Below are 16,787 nucleotides of genomic sequence, written 5' to 3' on the forward strand. Positions count from 1 at the left end.
TAGAGACAGGGTTTCACCATCTGTTGACCAGGCTGGTCTCAAACCCCTGAGCTCAGGTGATCCACCCACCTCGGCCTCCCAAAGTGCTGGGATTACAGGTGTGAGCCACCACACCCAGCCTAGACTGTTGTTAAAGCCGGTTTTCCTCTTCTCTTTCCTCAGTACTTTTCTTTTACACCCTCACCCGATCATTGCTCTGCCCATCCGAAGGCTGTGCCTGGCACCGGAATGAACAGAACCCCCTAGCCTCAAGTTCCAAACCCACGCTCTCCAACAGCCAGGCTTTCATATGGGAAGTTTCAAAGCCTTGTGACAGCCTGGCTCAACCTCTCCAGACTGGGCGCCCCCTCCAATTCCTGCCCCGGAAAACAGGCATCTCCTCTGATCACCTCCCAAAGAAGCCTGTCTGGAAGCCTCAGGCACCTGCTCCTGGAAGGCTGCACTCTTCACCTTCCCAACAAAGGGCCTGTCCGCCCAGTCCTGCTGAGCACACTCCTGTGCCCCCGAGCTCGGAATTGTCCTTTGCTCAGGCTGGGACAATGTAACTCCTCACCCCTCTGGCTTGTCTCCTCCACAGGCCTCCACATCCCACAAAAGCTCTCGCCCCTTACCTGCCCCACAGGCTCTTGGGGCTGGACCGACCACTTCCCTCCCAGGCTTCCAGCTCCAGCTGGGAGGAGCCAGGTGGGGTGTGTTTATGGTGGAGCCTTGCCTCATTGTACTTCTCCCAGTACCTGCACCCCAGCTGTGCCATGTGGAGCCCCCTTCCCACAGAGCCCCAGGTCCCTTCAAGACCCCTTGGCCAGAGCCTATGGCTTCCTGTCACCCTTAGTTGGGGCACAGCTCTTTTTGGTGTGTGAGACACCGGCCTATACTCTAGGTTTTCCATCTCAGAGTCGAACCCAAGCTCTTCTCAAGGGCTGGTCTTAGCAGGCGTGAGTCTCCAACCCCTTTGAAATATTTAGGATGGGAAGGGCGAGCTTTGTTGGCTCCCCTACTCTGGGGCGGTGGTAGGGAAGAGTGGAGGGTCTCCTGGTGTGCCTTGGCCCCGCAGCAGTGAGCTGCCAGATCTCCCAGGGGCAGCTGCTGCCTCTCAGGCCAGTGTGCCCTGCTATGGCAGATGCTCCCTGAGATGCCAGTGACCAAAGACTGGCCCTTCCTGGGTCCTCTGCACCTACCCTCTCAGCCCCTCACATGGCTTCACCCATAGCCTCCTGCTGGCTTCTCAGGCTCCTGGCCAGGCAGGTTCAGGGGATGATGGGGAACTTGCAAGTTCTCTTTTCTTTTTCGTTTTTTTGTTTTGTTTTGTTTTGTTTTTTTGAGATAGAGTCTCGCTGTGTCGCCCAGGCTGGAGTGATGGAGTGCAGTGGCTGAATCTCAGCTCACTGCAAATTCCGCCTCCTGGGTTCACGCCATTCTCCTGCCTCAGCCTCCTGAGTAGCTGGGACTACAGGCGCCCACCACTACGCCCAGCTAATTTTTTGTATTTTTTAGTAGAGATGGGGTTTCACTGTGTTAGCCAGGATGGTCTCGATCTCCTGACCTCGTTATCCACCTGCCTCGGCCTCCCAGTAGAGCTGGGATTACAGGTGTGAGCCACCATGCCTGGCTGCAAGTTCTCTTTTCAAACCCACCCAGTTGCTCTGCAAAATCCTTCCTGAGCCCTGAGGCCAACCAGCACGGGAGGGGGAGTGGCCAGTCCACCCTCAGTGCCCTTTCCTGTCATGTAGGGTCCCACGGTGTCATCAGCAAGGGTCTGATCCACTCACTGATGTGGAAGCTGCAGAGGAAGGAGCAGCTCCGGGAGCTCATCCTGGACCCGCTGGCCCCTGCCTGCAGGAGGATGCAGGAGAGGGTCTGGCACCTCCTCCCCATGAGGAAGGTGAGAACAGGAGAAGCACTGGTGATGATCCTGACACCCAGCGGTCACTGAGCCTCCTGTGTGCCAGGCATTGTCTCCAAACCTCACATTTAGAAAACCCTCCAGCGAGGCGATGTCTGCCTCCACAGGTGAGGAAACGGAGGCGCAGTGTCTTGTCTCTCACCCCAGGCCACACAGGATCACAGTCTACATCCTGGCCTCAAAACTGGGGGAGCACAAAGACTCAGAGCTTGTGGTGGTTGGGGGGTGTTCCTACACTGGGCCCTTCATTGTGAGGATGGGCCGGTCACCAACACACAGAGTCCCTGCCTTGGCTGTGGTCACGTCCCTTTGCTGGGGTGTACCTCTTGCCTTCCCTAAGTCCTGGCTTCTCTTTCTTCTGAGAGTCTCATTAGAGGCCCGGGTATTTCTCCAAGTGTGGCCCCTGAACCAGACCCTGGGTGGTCTGTGGAAATGCAGGTTCCCAGGCCCCACCCCTGCCCCGTCATCTTAGGTTTGCACAGAGGTCCCTTTCCGTGGGACCTGGAGAGTGGCTTTCCAGGAGAGAGCTTTCTCTCTGAAACTGTGGCCTCCCCAGCCTCCCCGCATCCTCCTGTGTCCACTGTGACCACCATCCTTGCCATCACTTTCTGTCATCCCCAAGGGGAGCTCCAGAGGACAAAGCTTTGCTCTGTTTGCTGCTCCAGACCCAAAGGTCGCAGTAGGAGAGCTTTGGCTCCAAGTTGAAAATCACCTGGCCCAAAAGAGCGCTGAGATGGGAAAGCCCAGCTCTTGCCTCAGCGTCTTGCTGTGTGAATGAATCAGTGAATCACTGCAGGGTGGGGACAGGGTGGCACCTCCCCTTGAGGGCTAGGTTGTAAGGGGGTGAAAAGAGGCCCACTCAGGCTGTTAGGAATGCCCTGTGTTGGTGGCCTGCTGGGAAGTACGTGGCCCTGGACGCACAAGCCATTAGCCTGCTCCTGGAGCTGCTGTACTCACCCATGGGCAGTGTGTGCCTGAAGGCCACCAAGGCCCTCACCATGCTGCCAGAGGCCCCCGAGGACTGCAAGGTCCTGCAGGCAAGCCCACATGCACACCTTCCATGTCCCTGAGGAGGACTCTTACAACAAGGCTTACGAGGGCAAGACCTTATGACAGGCGACCCAGATCGCCATCGATGTCATTGAGTGGAAGCCCTGAGCCCCTCATTGGGTCAGATCTGATCAGCCACCTCCGCACCTGAATCAATGCGCTCAGACTCTTTATTTCAAGTCGGAATGGCACTTTTTGTTCCTGGAGCACAGTTATGTCTCTTCCCACTCTCTTGCCAAAGGGGAAATGCCAGGCCTAGAAGCACCAGGTCCTGGGTGGTAAAGGCCAAACCCAGTGCTGGGGGTGGGTGGGAGGTGGCCTTGGAGTTTTACTGTCTGCTGGGGCCAAGAGTTCCCCTCAGAATGTAGAGAGCAGGATTGAGACTTCCAGGGACAAAGCTGGGGGCAGGAACTTGGGCTGGGGGAAGGAAGGAACCCAGCTGCAGGTTTCAGAAGCTCCAGTGATTGACCCATGGGGTGTGTGGCTGGGTGTGGCTCTGCTCAGCCAGGTCTGCCCCCTCACCACCCTGGGTGGCAGAAAGGAAGGCAAAAGGTGAAACCCGATGCAGGTTCTTTTGACTGAGGATGACTCTGTCTTTTGACTGAGGATGACAGGCTCCCCCAAGGATGAGAGCTTGGGAGAGGGAGAGGTTCTGGTTTCCTCCTTAAGATCTTCCCAGCAAATAGCTGCATTCTTCAGTCACCCAAGCACGCCCCCAGGCTGGCCTGAAGCCCAGCCACCTCGAAGGCACAGTCCTGGTGCTGTCCAGGAGGGGAGCCTAGGAATCACACGAAAGTCTCCATCACTTCTTTACGCCAAGCCTGGGAAAACGCCTGACTGCAGAACTTGAGCCTCCCTCAGATGTCCCTGTAGCATGCGCTGGCCTGCCCTTTGGGTCAGCACCCTGGTCAGCTCCTCGGAAGGCCTTCACCCTGGATGAAGAAGAGACAACCCCTTTTCAGTGAGAGCAGGCTCCCAGCTTTGTGCACTATGACATCATCCCACTAAGCAGCCTCCACGCCAGCATCTCCTGGGCTCCCGCCTCTGCAGTCCAGGCTGAGGAGAAATTAGAGATGTGGGAACTCATCAGCCAGGGACAGAGGTGCCTCTGTTACAAGGGGAGGGCCAGGAACACAGCCTATGTTAGGACCTAGAAGTCCTGAGCACCATATTCTTGCCTCCATTCTCCAAGGCCCATTTACCACACCATTATCAGCTTCCGGGATTTAAGAAGCTGTTGCCAGGAGAGGTATGGGAGCCAGCCTAGATGAGGCAACTGGTCTTCAACTGTAGCCCAAAGGCACAAACTGCCACCCCAGACAGCTGAGGCTGGACATACCACCAGATTGTTTTGGTAGGGCACAAGGTGGTCTCCATTTGGCTGAGCCCAACTATCTGACCTCAGGCCTCATCTTTCTTCGGTCATGAGCATTTCCCCAGTGGAGCCTCACCACCTCTCCTCCCTGAAACACTTCCAGGAAACAAGGCCACTTCTCTGCAATTTTGGTTGTTCAGTAACGTGTTATTGTGCTCTTTAAGAAACTGATACACACCATGGTATGTTTAAGCCTTTAGGGAAGTGGGAGGATACTGGGGGCTGCTGTGTGAGCCTGTCTATGCCATACCATGTCAGACCAGTGAGGGAAACTGGACCGCTAAACTGCAGGGCTACCTTCCCCTCCAGGATGCTTTTCACATCTTCCACAATCCCCTCACTGGAGATCTGCCATGGCCCGGACTCATCTTAGGCCTCCCTGTTCTCTCCATGTGCTACTGGGGTGCCTGCAGATCAGATAATGAGCGGTGCTGTCACTGAACTGACTGCGCGGGGGCACTCATGGTCTTTGGTGCATTCCAGGCTCCACCACAGTCTCTGCATCCACAGGCAACTGTGGTCCTGGCTGCTCTCTGCCATCAGGTTACCCTTCCATTTTTACTTATTGCCTAAAGAACTTCATACAAAATTCTATTTAAAAGCAGTTTACTCACAGTCCCACACAGAAAACATCAACTTTTTTTTTTTTCTTAGACAGAGTCTTGCTCTGTCACCCAGGCTGGAGTGCAGTGGCATGATCTTGGCTCACTGCAAGCTCCACCTCCCGGGTTCACGCCATTCTCCTGCCTCCGCCTCCCAAGTAGCTGGGAGTACAGGGGCCCGCCACCATGCCTGGCTGATTTTTTGTATTTTTAGTAGAGACGGGGTTTCACCATGTGAGCCAGGTTGGTCTGGATCTCCTGACCTCATGATCTGCCCACCTGGGCCTCCCAAAGTGCCGGGATTGTAGGCATGAGCACTGTGTCTGACCCCACATCAACTATTTTAATTTTTTTCTTCTTTCCTATCACTGTCTAAAAACACATTTTTTTTTAATATGGTAAGACCCAGTTTGATTGACTGTATCTAATGTTTAACCTATTACATGGGCAATTTTTTTTTTTTTGAGACAGAGTCTCGCTCTAGGTGATTCTCTTTGATTGTCTCTGTTCTCATTCCATGAGAACAACCACATGCTCTATGGAAGCATAATCCTTCAATTGCACTCATACAACCTGTCAGTAACTTTTCACTCCCTGAGCCAAGAGCTTCTCCATCCGAGTTTCAGCAAGACCAATTTCTGAGCCATGGAGCAATGGGTAACGCCAGCCTCACTAAGCTCACACACCCAGCTGTGGAAGCACATTTCATTTTATGGTAAGTCTACTTTGCCACTACAGGCGGTGTAGCATGTTAGTTTCTAGATTAGCCTTTGGTGTTAAAGAGATCCCGCTCTTGGTGTGTCTCATGAGTAATTTACTTAACTGAGACTCACATTCCTCAACTGTATAATGACTATAACAAAACTAATTCTGTCTCAAAGTGATTGTGATACTTGAAGGAGGCAACATAGAGAAGTGCCCATATAGTATCTGATACTCAATTTATATCTGTTATTATGTTCATTCTTATAACTTAAGCACCTGCTTATTAACTACAGTCATATGTGGCAGAATGACATCTTGGTCAATGACAGACCACATGTATGACAGTGGTCTTGTAAGATTATAGCAAAGCTGAAAATTTCCTTTTGCCTAGTAAAGTCGTAACTGTTGGAATGTCGGCGCAGTGCGTTACTTACGTGTCTGTGGTGAGGCGGTGTAAACAAATCTACTGTGCTGCATCATTAGAGTCGAACAACATTTCTTTTTGGTAAAGGTTTTAAGTAATATGTTATACAAATGAAAGACTAACCACAGTGATGGAATTTTTAGAAAGAGATAAAACTAAGAGTCTATGAGGATTTGGAGAAACGGCTATTCACATATGCTGTTAGAGGAGCATGAATTGGTGTCATCATTTTGGAAAAAGTTTGGCATTAGTTATGACAATGAAAGATATGCCTCCTTCTAATAGTCTGCTCCACAGAAGTGAGTGCTGGTGCTATTCCAAAACCATTGACAAAAACACTTAAAGCACCATTACTTGAGATAGACACAATCATATTAAAAATAACCCTGGCCAGGCGTGGTGGCTCACACCTGTAATCCCAGCATTTTGGGAGGCTGAGGCAGGCAAATCACCTGAGGTCAGGAGTTCGTGACCAGCCTGGTCAACATAGTGAAACCCAGTCTCTACTAAAAATACAAAACTTAGCCGGATGTGCTGGTAGGCGCCTGTAATCCTAGCTACTCAGGAGGCTGAGGCAGGAGAATCGCTTGAACGCGGGAGGGGGAGGTTGCAGTGAACAGAAATCATGCCACTGCACTCTGGTCTAGCGACAGGGTGAGACTCCGTCAAAAAAAAAAAAAGAAAAGAAAAGAAAAGAAATCTAGCCCTTAAGAGATGAATATCAACTTAAAGAACAAAACTGAAGCCAAAGTTTGAAGAGAGGAAATAGTGTGATACTATCTTTTGTGGGAAGGAACTCTTGGCTTCCCCAAAAATTAGAGAACCAGGGAGAAAGAAGCATCATCTCAGAATCTGTGATTGGGTTGAAAGTGGAGGCTGGAAATGTGCTCAAGGTTAAACTTTCTTCCTCCTTTCAAAGAAGACTGGAGTGTTACCAGTGAGCCCAGAGTCAATATTCACCCCGCCATCCACCCCGGGAGATCCCTTTAAACCAGGAGCACACAGCAAGGACAGAAACATGAAAGTGCACTAACAAGTCCTGAAACTTCAGAGGGTGATTCTCGATTTCCCCTTGGCACACAGCAGAAGAACTGTTTCTCTAGGTTCCAGGAAATGCCTGTGAGAGAGCTGTGTCCCCCAGAGTCCCTTCATCACAGATGACACCCAGTGCTTAAGCCTACACCCTTGTGCACAATCCCTAGGAGTGCTGACTAATCCAAACCAAAGGCTCTCATGTTCCACAGGCAGAAAAGAGCAGGTGGACTGCAAAGAGAATCTCTCATGAACGTGGCACCCCCATAGCCCATAGAGACAGTTCTTACCATGATGCCAAAAAACTGAAAACAATAAGCCAGACCTCACACATATTTCCATTTTCTTTCTGATTTCATACCCCCTCCTTCAGCCCCTCCTCACAAGCAGCAGGGATAACCTGGAGGCTCCTGGGAACCTTTTCCCATTGGGTTTTTCCTGGCACGTAGTTCCCTACCTGGATGAATCTCCTCTTCACTTAGACTCTCCAGCATCAAGTCTTTAGAAAGAAAAACACCAGGATAAGTCATTAGACAGAGTGACTCACCCACTCCTCCCACTTTAGCTGAAGCTGAATGATGAGCTATTCTCCCACCCCCCGCTGCTTCATACATGATCCCCTCATCTTTCTTCTGGGTTGACAAACCTCCCTACAGCTTCTTGGGCCAGAGTTCTATACTGGCAGATGCACTTTCATGAGAACCCCAAGCCTCTTTCCCAGCAGGAACCCAGAATTGGTTTCTATACACTGAAGCTAGCAAGATTTTCCCCCGGGAAGTGAGTTATTTCATGGTACATACCACTGTCTTTCCAAGCTGTTATCTGCAATTATATAAGAGAAAACATCATGAGAATCAGATTCTGCTGTGTGCTTCACACAGATCTGTTATTCTCTGGACAACGATAAAAAACCAGAAGGCAGTACAGTGATTGAACCATAGGTCAAAGTCCCCAAAGCCTAGCACAGAGGATAGCTATAGAAAAATAATACCTTAATTCACAGAATTTACCCTTAATTTTATATTCAAATGCACAATGCTTAATCCAAGGAGGAAAAGTGGTGTGGAAAATGCCTCAGTATTCCAGTTGATACTGGACGCTGTCATTGAAAACCACCCTAGCAGACCATGTATCAGTTGGGAAGACACGCCTACTGAATTCCAGCCCCACAAAGAGAATAGTGTACAGTGTACATAAAGTGCACTGCCAGATTTTCATATCAAAATTAACTGAGAAGTAAAGAATCAGGAAAACAACACTGCTGTAAAAGACCAAAAAGGGGAGTCTTACCTGGACATCATCATCATCATCATCATCATCTTTTTGTTCTTCATCCTTGCGTTGTGGTGAGCCTCTTAAAAACAGGCCATCCTCAGGACAAACTGGAAGGACACAGAGGAAAGATCAGTGCACTGGTGGTTGGTGACTGTGAGTCACTCAGGGAGCTTTGCTGGATGTGGTGTATGGAGGTGGTTGACAAGCGTGAACTGAGTTGATGCTGGGCTATTCCCCTGAGTGGGAGAGGGATGGCAGAGAAGGGGAGCAGGAAAGACACGAGACATGAAGGCGTCGGCCTCGTACTAGAGGCATCAGGCAGCAACACAAAACATACAACCCCAAATGGATCTAAAATGCATACTGAGGGTCAGTGGAAGAGTCCTTTCTCCCTCTCAAATGTTTTGAAACTCTTCAAAACAAACAGCATTTTCTTAACGTATTCAAGACCACTTCAGTACACTAGGATCTAATTATGCTGATACCACATTTAGCATCTGTTTTAAAGGATTTATTACTTGATTAAAAGCCAATTTTATGGTGAAATGGACTCAATTTTACCCAAATTACTCTATTCTATTAATCGCACATTCTTTTTCATAGAGATCATTTAAAAATTCAATGTTAAAATGCTGCAATTAAAAATAGTCATGATTTCCTCTTTGTAAGTCTTCTTCTGGAACCACTTCTACACACCCTTTTGGACCCCTGTGATCAGGCGCTCCAGCACCTCCTGTGTGACTCTCCCTGAGGAGATTCCCTAAAAATCAGGCTTCCTTCAAACAGGCCAAGCTCACACAGCCTGCTCTACCTACACCAGTGAAGCTGAGAGACGTGACTCTGAACACTTTCTGCCATGAGGATAAGCTTCCAGGTTCAAATACACATTATCTACTGAAATGAGGAAATGTATACCAATAGAAATGAATGAATTCATGAAAAAATGTTCATGAGTACGGGGGTGATTTTTGGTTAACTAGCTTATGTAAAAATTATTTTTTTGGCTGAGCACTCTGGCTCACACCTGTAATTCCAGCAGTTTGGGAGGCTGAGGTGGGCGGATGACCTGATGTCAAGAGTTCACGACCAGCCTGGCCAACATGGTGAAACCCTGTCTCTATCAAAAACACAAAAAAATTAGCCAAGCGTGGTGGTGGGCGCCCGTAGTCCCAGCTACTCGGGAGGCTGAGGCAGAAGAATGGCTCGAACCCGGGAGGCAGGGCTTGCAGTGAGCTGAGATCATACCACTACACTCCAGCCTGGGCGAGAGAGCGAGACTTTGTCTCAGAAAAAAAAATAAAAAAAGAAAAAGTCTAGAACTTAAGTGATGAATATCAACTTAGAGAACAAAATTGAAGCCAAAGTTTTGAAGATAGGAAATAGTGTGATACTATCTTTTGTGGGAAGGAACTATTGGCTTCTCCAAAAATTAGAGAACTGAGGAGAAAGAAACCTCATCTCAGAATCTGTGACTGGGTTGGAACTGGAGGCTGGAAATATGCTTAAGGTCAAACATTCCTCCTCCCTTCAAAGGAGACTGGAGTTTTACCAGTGAGCCCAGCGTGAATATTCAGTCTGCCATCCACCCCAGGAGATCCCTTTAAACCAGGAGCTCACAGTGAGGACAGAAACATGAATATGCACTAACAAGTCCTGAAAGCTCAGAGGTGATTCTCGATTTCCCCTTGGCACACAGCAGAAGAACTGTTTCTCCAGGTTCCAGGAAATGCCTTTGAGAGAGCTGTGTCCCCCAGATTCCCTTCATCACAGATGACACCCAGTGCTTAAGCCTACACCCCTTGTGCACAATCCCTAGGAGTGCTGACTAATCCAAACCAAAGGTTCTGATGTTCCACAGGCAGAAAAGAGCAGGTGGACTGCAAAGAGAATCTCTCATGAATGTGGCACCCCCATAGCCCATAGAGACAGTTCTTACCATGATGCCAAGAAACTGAAAACAATAAGCCAGACCTCACACATATTTCCATTTTCTTTCTGATTTCATACCCCCTCCTTCAGCCCCTCCTCACAAGCAGCAGGGATAACCTGGAGGCTCCTGGGAACCTTTTCCCATTGGGTTTTTCCTGGCACGTAGTTCCCTACCTGGATGAGTCTCCTCGTCACTTAGACTCTCCAGCATCAAGTCTTTAGAAAGAAAAACACCAGGATAAGTCATTAGACAGAGTGACTCACCCACTCCTCCTACGTTAGCTGAAGCTGAATGATGGGCTTGTCTCCCACCCCACGCTGCTTCATACATGATCCCCTCATCTTTCTTCTGGGTTGGCAAACCTTCCTACAGCTTCTTGGGCCAGAGTTCTATACTGGCAAAATCACTTTCATGACAACCCCAAGCCTCTTTCCCAGCAGGAACCCAGAATCAGGTTTCTATACACTGATGCTAGCAAGTTTTTCCCTCAGGAAGTGAGTTATTTCATGGTACATACCGTTTTCTTTCCAATCTGTTATCTGCAATTATATAAAAGAAAACATGAGAATCAGATTCTGCTGTGCGCTTCACACAGATCTGTTATTCTCTGGACAACGATAAAAAACCAGAATGCAGTACAGTGATTGAGCCATAGGTCAAAGTCCCCAAAGCCTAGCACAGAGGATAGCTATAGAAAAACAAGACCTTTATTAGCAGAATTTACCTTTAAATTTAATTTTATATGCAAATGCACAATGCTTAATCTAAGGAGGAAAAGTGGTATTGTGGAAAATGTCTCAGCATTCCAGGCATACTGGATGCCGTCATTGAAAAGCACACTAGCAGACCATGTATCAGTTGGGAAGACACGCCTACTGAATTCCAGCCCCACAAAGAGAATATTGTACAGTGTACATAATGTGCACTGCCAGATTTTCATATCAAAATTAATTGAGAAGTAAAGCAATCAGGAAAGCAACATTGCTGTAGAAGACAAAAACAGTGGGTCTTACCTGGACATCATCATCATCATCATCACAATCAACATCACAATCAACGTCATCATCATCATCATCTTCGTCTTTGTATTGTGGTGAGCATCTTAAAAACAGGTCGTGTTCAGGATGAGCTGGAAGGACACAGAGGAAAGGTCAGTGCACCGGTGGTTAGTGACTGTGAGTCACTCAGAGAGCTTTGCTGGATGTGGTGTATGGAGGTGGTTGATTAACAAGTATGGACTGAGTTGATGCTGGGCTGTACCCCTGAGTGGAAGAGGGATGGCAGAGAAGGGGAGCAGGAAAGACATGAGACATGGAGGCCTTGGCCTTGTACTAGAGGCATCAGGCAGCAACACAAAACAGTCAATCCAAAATGGAACTAAAATGCACACTGAGGGTCAATGGAAGAGTGCCTTCCTCCCTCTCATATTTGTGTGTGTATATATACCTATATATATATATATTTGATGCCTATTTTTTCAGACATACAAAATATTGGTGTAAAAAATCAAAAATTTCTGTCAGTCATGTTAGATCTAACTTATCAGCTGTCAACATGAAGATCCTAGGAAGTAAAGAAGGTACAAATAAGTGGAAAGGCATCCTGTATTCATGGATAGGAAGACCAAACCTGACTAACACACAATACTACACAATGATCTACACACTCACAACAATTATTGTCAAACTGGTAACAGCTATCTGTGCGGAAATGGAAAAGATAATCCTACTATTTTAATGAATTTTATGTGCTTCAAGTAACCATGATGATGTCAAAAAAACAGTGTTAGAGAATACACATTCATGAGATTAAAATCCACACACACACAAAATACAAAAATTCAGACAGCATGGTTCCAGCACGCATAAGTTTCACAAGTATAGAGAGCCCAGAATTGAATGCACACATATACAGTAAACTGATCTTCAACAAAGGTGTCAAAAACACACAATGGGGAAAGGACAGCCTCTTCAACAAATGATGGTAAAACTGCATATTCTCATTCAAATAAAGACAGAATGCTGACAATGTGCTCAATGTTATACTTCTCCCTCCATTTCCAAGACACTGGAGCTTTTGCAGGGAGCCCAGAGTGAATTTTCATTCTGTCCTCCACACCCAGGAAGAGCTCTTGACACCAGAAGTAAGCAGGAAAAACAGACAAATGAGTGTGCTGCCAGGAAACCTAACAGTTCATAAGGTGAGGATTAATCTCTCCTATGCATCTGGGCACATCACAGAAGAATTCTGTCTCCAGGAGTAAGTAACTGCCTGTGACAGAATTGCATCCCAAACAAAAGACTTTGAGATTTTGCAGTGGCAGAGGCAGAAAAGAGCAGGTGTTCTAGAAAGATCATCTTTAAATAATAAATAAGAAGAGGTGATTGAAAACACAGGATACTCAAAAGCCCATAAACATAGTACTTCTCACCATGATGACATTAAACTCTAAAAAGAACAAACTTCACTTATATTTACCTTTTCTTTTTCTATTTCTACACCATCCCTCAGCCTCCCAAGCAGCAGGTATAACATGAAGGTTCCTGGAAATGCTGTTTTATTAGACCCCATCTGATGTCTTGTTGCCTACCTGGAAAGGCATCCTCTTCCCTGCTGAGATTCTCCAGAATCCACTCTTTAGAACCACCAACATCAGGATAAGTCAGTGAGAGCTGCACTCACTTCTCCTACTCCAGGTGAAGACACACTGGCTCACACAAAAGCTCCTGGTTGGTCCTCTGGGTTCACACACATTTCTACAGCCCCACTGGTCATAGTTATACACTTACAAAATCATTTGCTCTCACCACACCCTCAATATTTTTAACAGGAACCCAGATTAAGGTTTCTATATATTAAAGCCAGCAAGGTTGTTTCTCAGAAAGTGAGTTAGTTCAAGGTACGTACCCTGGTCAGGCAATGGTAAAATCTGCAATGAGACAAAAGAAGATGCCATGAGGATTAGATCAACTCTGCTGCACCCCTTACACAGATCTGTTAGTCTCCTGATGACTTCACAAAACTACTTGTGAAACAGTGGTGAGTCAAGGTCAAAGGCCAAACATTCTAGCATAGAGGACACGTGTGGAAAAGACAAGAGCTTTCCCCACAGAATTTCTTTGAGGTTGATTTAGGTTGGTAAATGCACAAGGCCTAATCCAAGGAGAAAAACTGGTGTGGAGGAAAATGCCTCTGCATTACAGCTGGTGACGGACGCTGTCCTCAAAACACCCCAGTGTGTCATGTATGAGATGAAAAGAAACTCAGACCGAACTCCACCCTCACAAAGAGAATTGTGTATGAGGCTGGGCGCGGTGGCTCAAGCCTGTAATCCCAGCACTTTGGGAGGCCGAGACGGGCGGATCACGAGGTCGGGAGATCGAGACCATCCTGGCTAACACGGTGAAACCCCGTCTCTACTAAAAAAAAATACAAAAAAAAAAAAACTAGCCGGGCGAGGTGGCGGGCGCCTGTAGTCCCAGCTACTCGGGAGGCTGAGGCAGGAGAATGGCGTGAACCCTGGAGGCGGAGCTTGCAGTGAGCTGAGATCCGGCCACTGCACTCCAGCCTGGGCGACAGAGCGAGATTCCGTCTCAAAAAAAAAAAAAAAAAAAAGAGAATTGTGTATGTTGTATATAATCTGCCTTGTCATATTTTTATGTCAAAATTAATTGAGAAGGAAAGAAATCAGGTGAAGGAAATAATGTATACAGTGGTCCATTTTTAACACAAAGTGCTTTGAACCGGTCTAGGTCAGCAAAGGACAGAAGAAATAGGATATGCCAGACTCCTGCTTGGATGGGCAATGCCTGCTTCTTGGGCCCCCCTCCTCCCCACTTAGTTGCCCTCACTTCAACCAAAGAAGTTTAGTCTAAGATGAAAGTTTACTAGCCTGCAAAATAGCTCACTTTGTGTTCTTATCAGCCTGCCCAGCTACTTAGGTCATAAGTCAAATACTTGAAGAGCCCCTGAACTGACTAGGATGGCAATGCATTATGGGCTGCAACAAAATGCAGTAAGACAACCCTAGAAAAATACCTAAACTCCTCCCCCAAAATCAATAGGCAACACCTGGGAAGATTGTGACTCCACAGTACTCAGCCTATGAGGAACCACGAGAGGGACCTGCACACTAGGGGATAAATTGCTTATTGAAACTGTGCTGGGTGTGTCTGCCCATCAGACACTGGATCTTGCAACATTGTCATGAAAAGTCTCACTTTCAGCCAGGTGGGGTGGCTCATGCCTGTAATCCCAGCACTTTGGGAGGCTGAGGTGGGTGGATTACCTGAGGTCAGGAGTTCAAGACTAGCCTGGCCAACATGCTGAAACACTGTCTCTACTAAGAATACAAAAATTAGCTGGGCATGGGACACATGCCTATAATCCCAGCTACTCGGGAGGCTGAGGCAGGAGAATACATTGAGCCCAGGAGATGGAGCCAAGACTGTACCACTGCACTCCAGCCTGGGCAACTGAGCGAGACTCTGTCTCAAAAAAAAAAAGAAAGGAAAGGAGAGGGGAGGGGAGGGAGGGGGAGGGGAGGGAGGGGGAGGGGAGGGAGGGGGAGGGGAGGTAAGGGAAAATCTCACTTTTGCTGTTTTTCAGCTCCCTGAGTCCATTCTTTGGGTTTGGACTGGTGAGTTTGTTTCTCACATCAGAAAACCAACATTTCCTTAGAAGACAAAGAAAGGTGGTCTTACCTGGCCATCATCATCATCATCGTCATCATCGTCATCATCATCATCCCAATCATTAATTTCACTTCGTGGTAGGCTTACTAAACTCAGGTTGTTCTCAGAAGAACCTGGAAGGACACAGAAGAAAGATCAGTGCCCTGGGTGTTTGTGACTGTGAGTCACTCAGGGAGCTCTGCTGGATGTGCCATGTGGAAGTGGTTGATTAACAAGCCTGGACTGAGTTGATCCTGGGCTATTCCCCTGAGTGGAAGAGGGATGGCAGAGAAGGGGAGCAGGAAAGACATGAGACATGGAGGCCTTGGCCTTGTACTAGAGGCATCATGCAGTAACACAAAACAGTCAATCCAAAATGGAACTAAAGCACACACTAAGGGTCAATGGAAGAGTGCCTTCCTCCCTCTCAAATGTTTTAAAACTCTTCAAAACACACAGCATTTTCTTAACGTATTCAAGACCGTGTAAGTACACTAGGACCCAATTATGCTGATACTACATCTAACATCTATTTTAAAGGATTAATTACTTAATTAATAGTGAAATGGATTCAATTTTACCCAAATTACTCTATTCTACTGATCACATATATATATATATATATATATATATATATTTTTTTTTTTTTTTTTTTTTTTTTTTTTTTTTTGAGACAGAGTCTCCCTCTGTTCCCCAGGCTGGAGTGCAGTGGCATGATCTTGGCTCACTGCAAGCTCCACCTTCTGTGTTCACACCATTCTCCTGCCTCAGCCTCCCGAGTAACTGGGACTACAGTCACCCACTGCCACACTCGGCTAATTTTTTTGTATTTTTAGTAGAGACAGGGTTTCACCATATTAGCCAGGATGGTCTGGATCTCCTGACCTCCTGATTCGCCCACTTCGGCCTCCCAAAGTGCTGGGATTACAGGCATGAGCCACCGCACCAGGCTGATCACAATTTCTTTTTCATAGAGGTCATTTAAAAAATGAAATATTAAAATGCTACAATTAAAAATAGTCATGATTTCCTCCTTGTAAGTCTTCTTCTGGAACCAGGGTGTGTGCACACAACCTTTTGGGCCCCTGTGATCAGGGGCTTCAGCAGCTCTGTGTCACTCTCCCTGAGGAGATTCCCTAAAAATCAGGCTTCATTCTAACAGGCCAAACTCACACAGCCTGCGCAACCTACACCAGTGAAGTTGAGAGTCGTGACTCTCAATACTTTCTGCCATTAGGATAAATTTCCAGGTTCAAATATACATGATCTACTGAAATGAGGAAATGTATACCAACACAAATGAACACATCCATGAACAAATGTCCATGAGTATGGGGGTGATTTTTGGTTAACTAGCTTATATAATATTTTTCATTTGAGGCCTATTCATTCAGACATACAAAATATTGGTATAAGATGTCACAAGTTTGGCCAGGCATGGTGGCTCATCCCTGTAATTCCAGCACTTTGGGAGTCCGAGGTGGGTGGATCACAAGGTCAAGAGATCGAGACCATCCCAGTCAACATGGTGAAACCACATCTCTACTAAAAATACAAAAATTAGCTGGATGTGGTGGCATGCACCTGTAGTCCCAGTTACTCGGGAGGCTAAGGCAAGAGAATCACTTGAACCCGGAAGGCAGAGGTGGCAGTGAGCGGAGATCACATCATTGCACCCAGTATGGTGACAGAGTGAGACTCTACTCAAAAAAAAAAAAAAAAAAAAAAATCACAAATGTATATCAGTCATGTTAAATCTAACTAATCAGCTGTCAACATAAAGATTCTAGAAAGTAAAGAACTTACAAATAACTTGAA

General features: G+C 47.1%; 1 protein-coding gene across 2 annotated transcripts in view; it reads right to left on the reverse strand.

Annotated features, from left to right (window-relative positions):
• Window positions 1–3,107: 3,107 nt before the first annotated feature.
• LOC107000598 (uncharacterized) overlaps window positions 3,108–16,787 on the reverse strand; it is a 53,949-nt gene continuing 40,269 nt past the window's right edge. For both annotated transcript variants that reach the window (XM_077950381.1, XM_077950382.1), the window contains 9 exons: window positions 15,000–15,103; window positions 13,204–13,225; window positions 11,310–11,425; window positions 10,814–10,835; window positions 10,470–10,511; window positions 8,382–8,473; window positions 7,892–7,913; window positions 7,549–7,590; window positions 3,108–3,885 (listed from right to left, as the gene is read on the reverse strand). In XM_077950381.1, the coding sequence (XP_077806507.1) occupies window positions 3,881–3,885; window positions 7,549–7,590; window positions 7,892–7,913; window positions 8,382–8,473; window positions 10,470–10,511; window positions 10,814–10,835; window positions 11,310–11,425; window positions 13,204–13,225; window positions 15,000–15,103 (467 nt within the window). In that variant the 3' untranslated portion in view covers window positions 3,108–3,880. The remainder of the gene's footprint in view (window positions 3,886–7,548; window positions 7,591–7,891; window positions 7,914–8,381; window positions 8,474–10,469; window positions 10,512–10,813; window positions 10,836–11,309; window positions 11,426–13,203; window positions 13,226–14,999; window positions 15,104–16,787) is intronic.

This window comes from Macaca mulatta, chromosome 10 (assembly GCF_049350105.2).
Source record: "Macaca mulatta isolate MMU2019108-1 chromosome 10, T2T-MMU8v2.0, whole genome shotgun sequence".
NCBI lineage: Eukaryota > Metazoa > Chordata > Mammalia > Primates > Cercopithecidae > Macaca > Macaca mulatta.